General features: G+C 47.1%; 1 protein-coding gene across 1 annotated transcript in view; it reads right to left on the bottom strand.

The window, feature by feature from the left end:
* Positions 1–242, bottom strand: part of LOC107679466 (MICAL-like protein 1) — a 12,644-nt gene that overhangs the window by 1,927 nt on the left and 10,475 nt on the right. The window contains exon 9 of the mRNA XM_016475019.1: positions 93–171. Coding sequence (XP_016330505.1) covers positions 93–171 — 79 coding nt within the window. The remainder of the gene's footprint in view (positions 1–92; positions 172–242) is intronic.

Consider the following 242-nt stretch of genomic DNA (forward strand, 5'->3'; position numbering starts at 1 on the left):
ACACACACACACACACACACACACACACACACACGTCACATTACACACACATTATTCTGCTCAACATGTATCTGTGTGTGTGTGTTACTCACATATACACCAGCTCTGTGTCTCTGCGCACCAACATGCTCTTCTCATGAATCAGAAGGAACCAGTCGACTAGAAGATTCTCTGAAACACACACACACACACACGCACACGCGCACACACACACACACGCACACACACACAAACACACACAC

Source organism: Sinocyclocheilus anshuiensis, unplaced genomic scaffold, assembly GCF_001515605.1.
Source record: "Sinocyclocheilus anshuiensis isolate Anshui unplaced genomic scaffold, SAMN03320099.WGS_v1.1 scaffold2583, whole genome shotgun sequence".
Classification (NCBI taxonomy): domain Eukaryota; kingdom Metazoa; phylum Chordata; class Actinopteri; order Cypriniformes; family Cyprinidae; genus Sinocyclocheilus; species Sinocyclocheilus anshuiensis.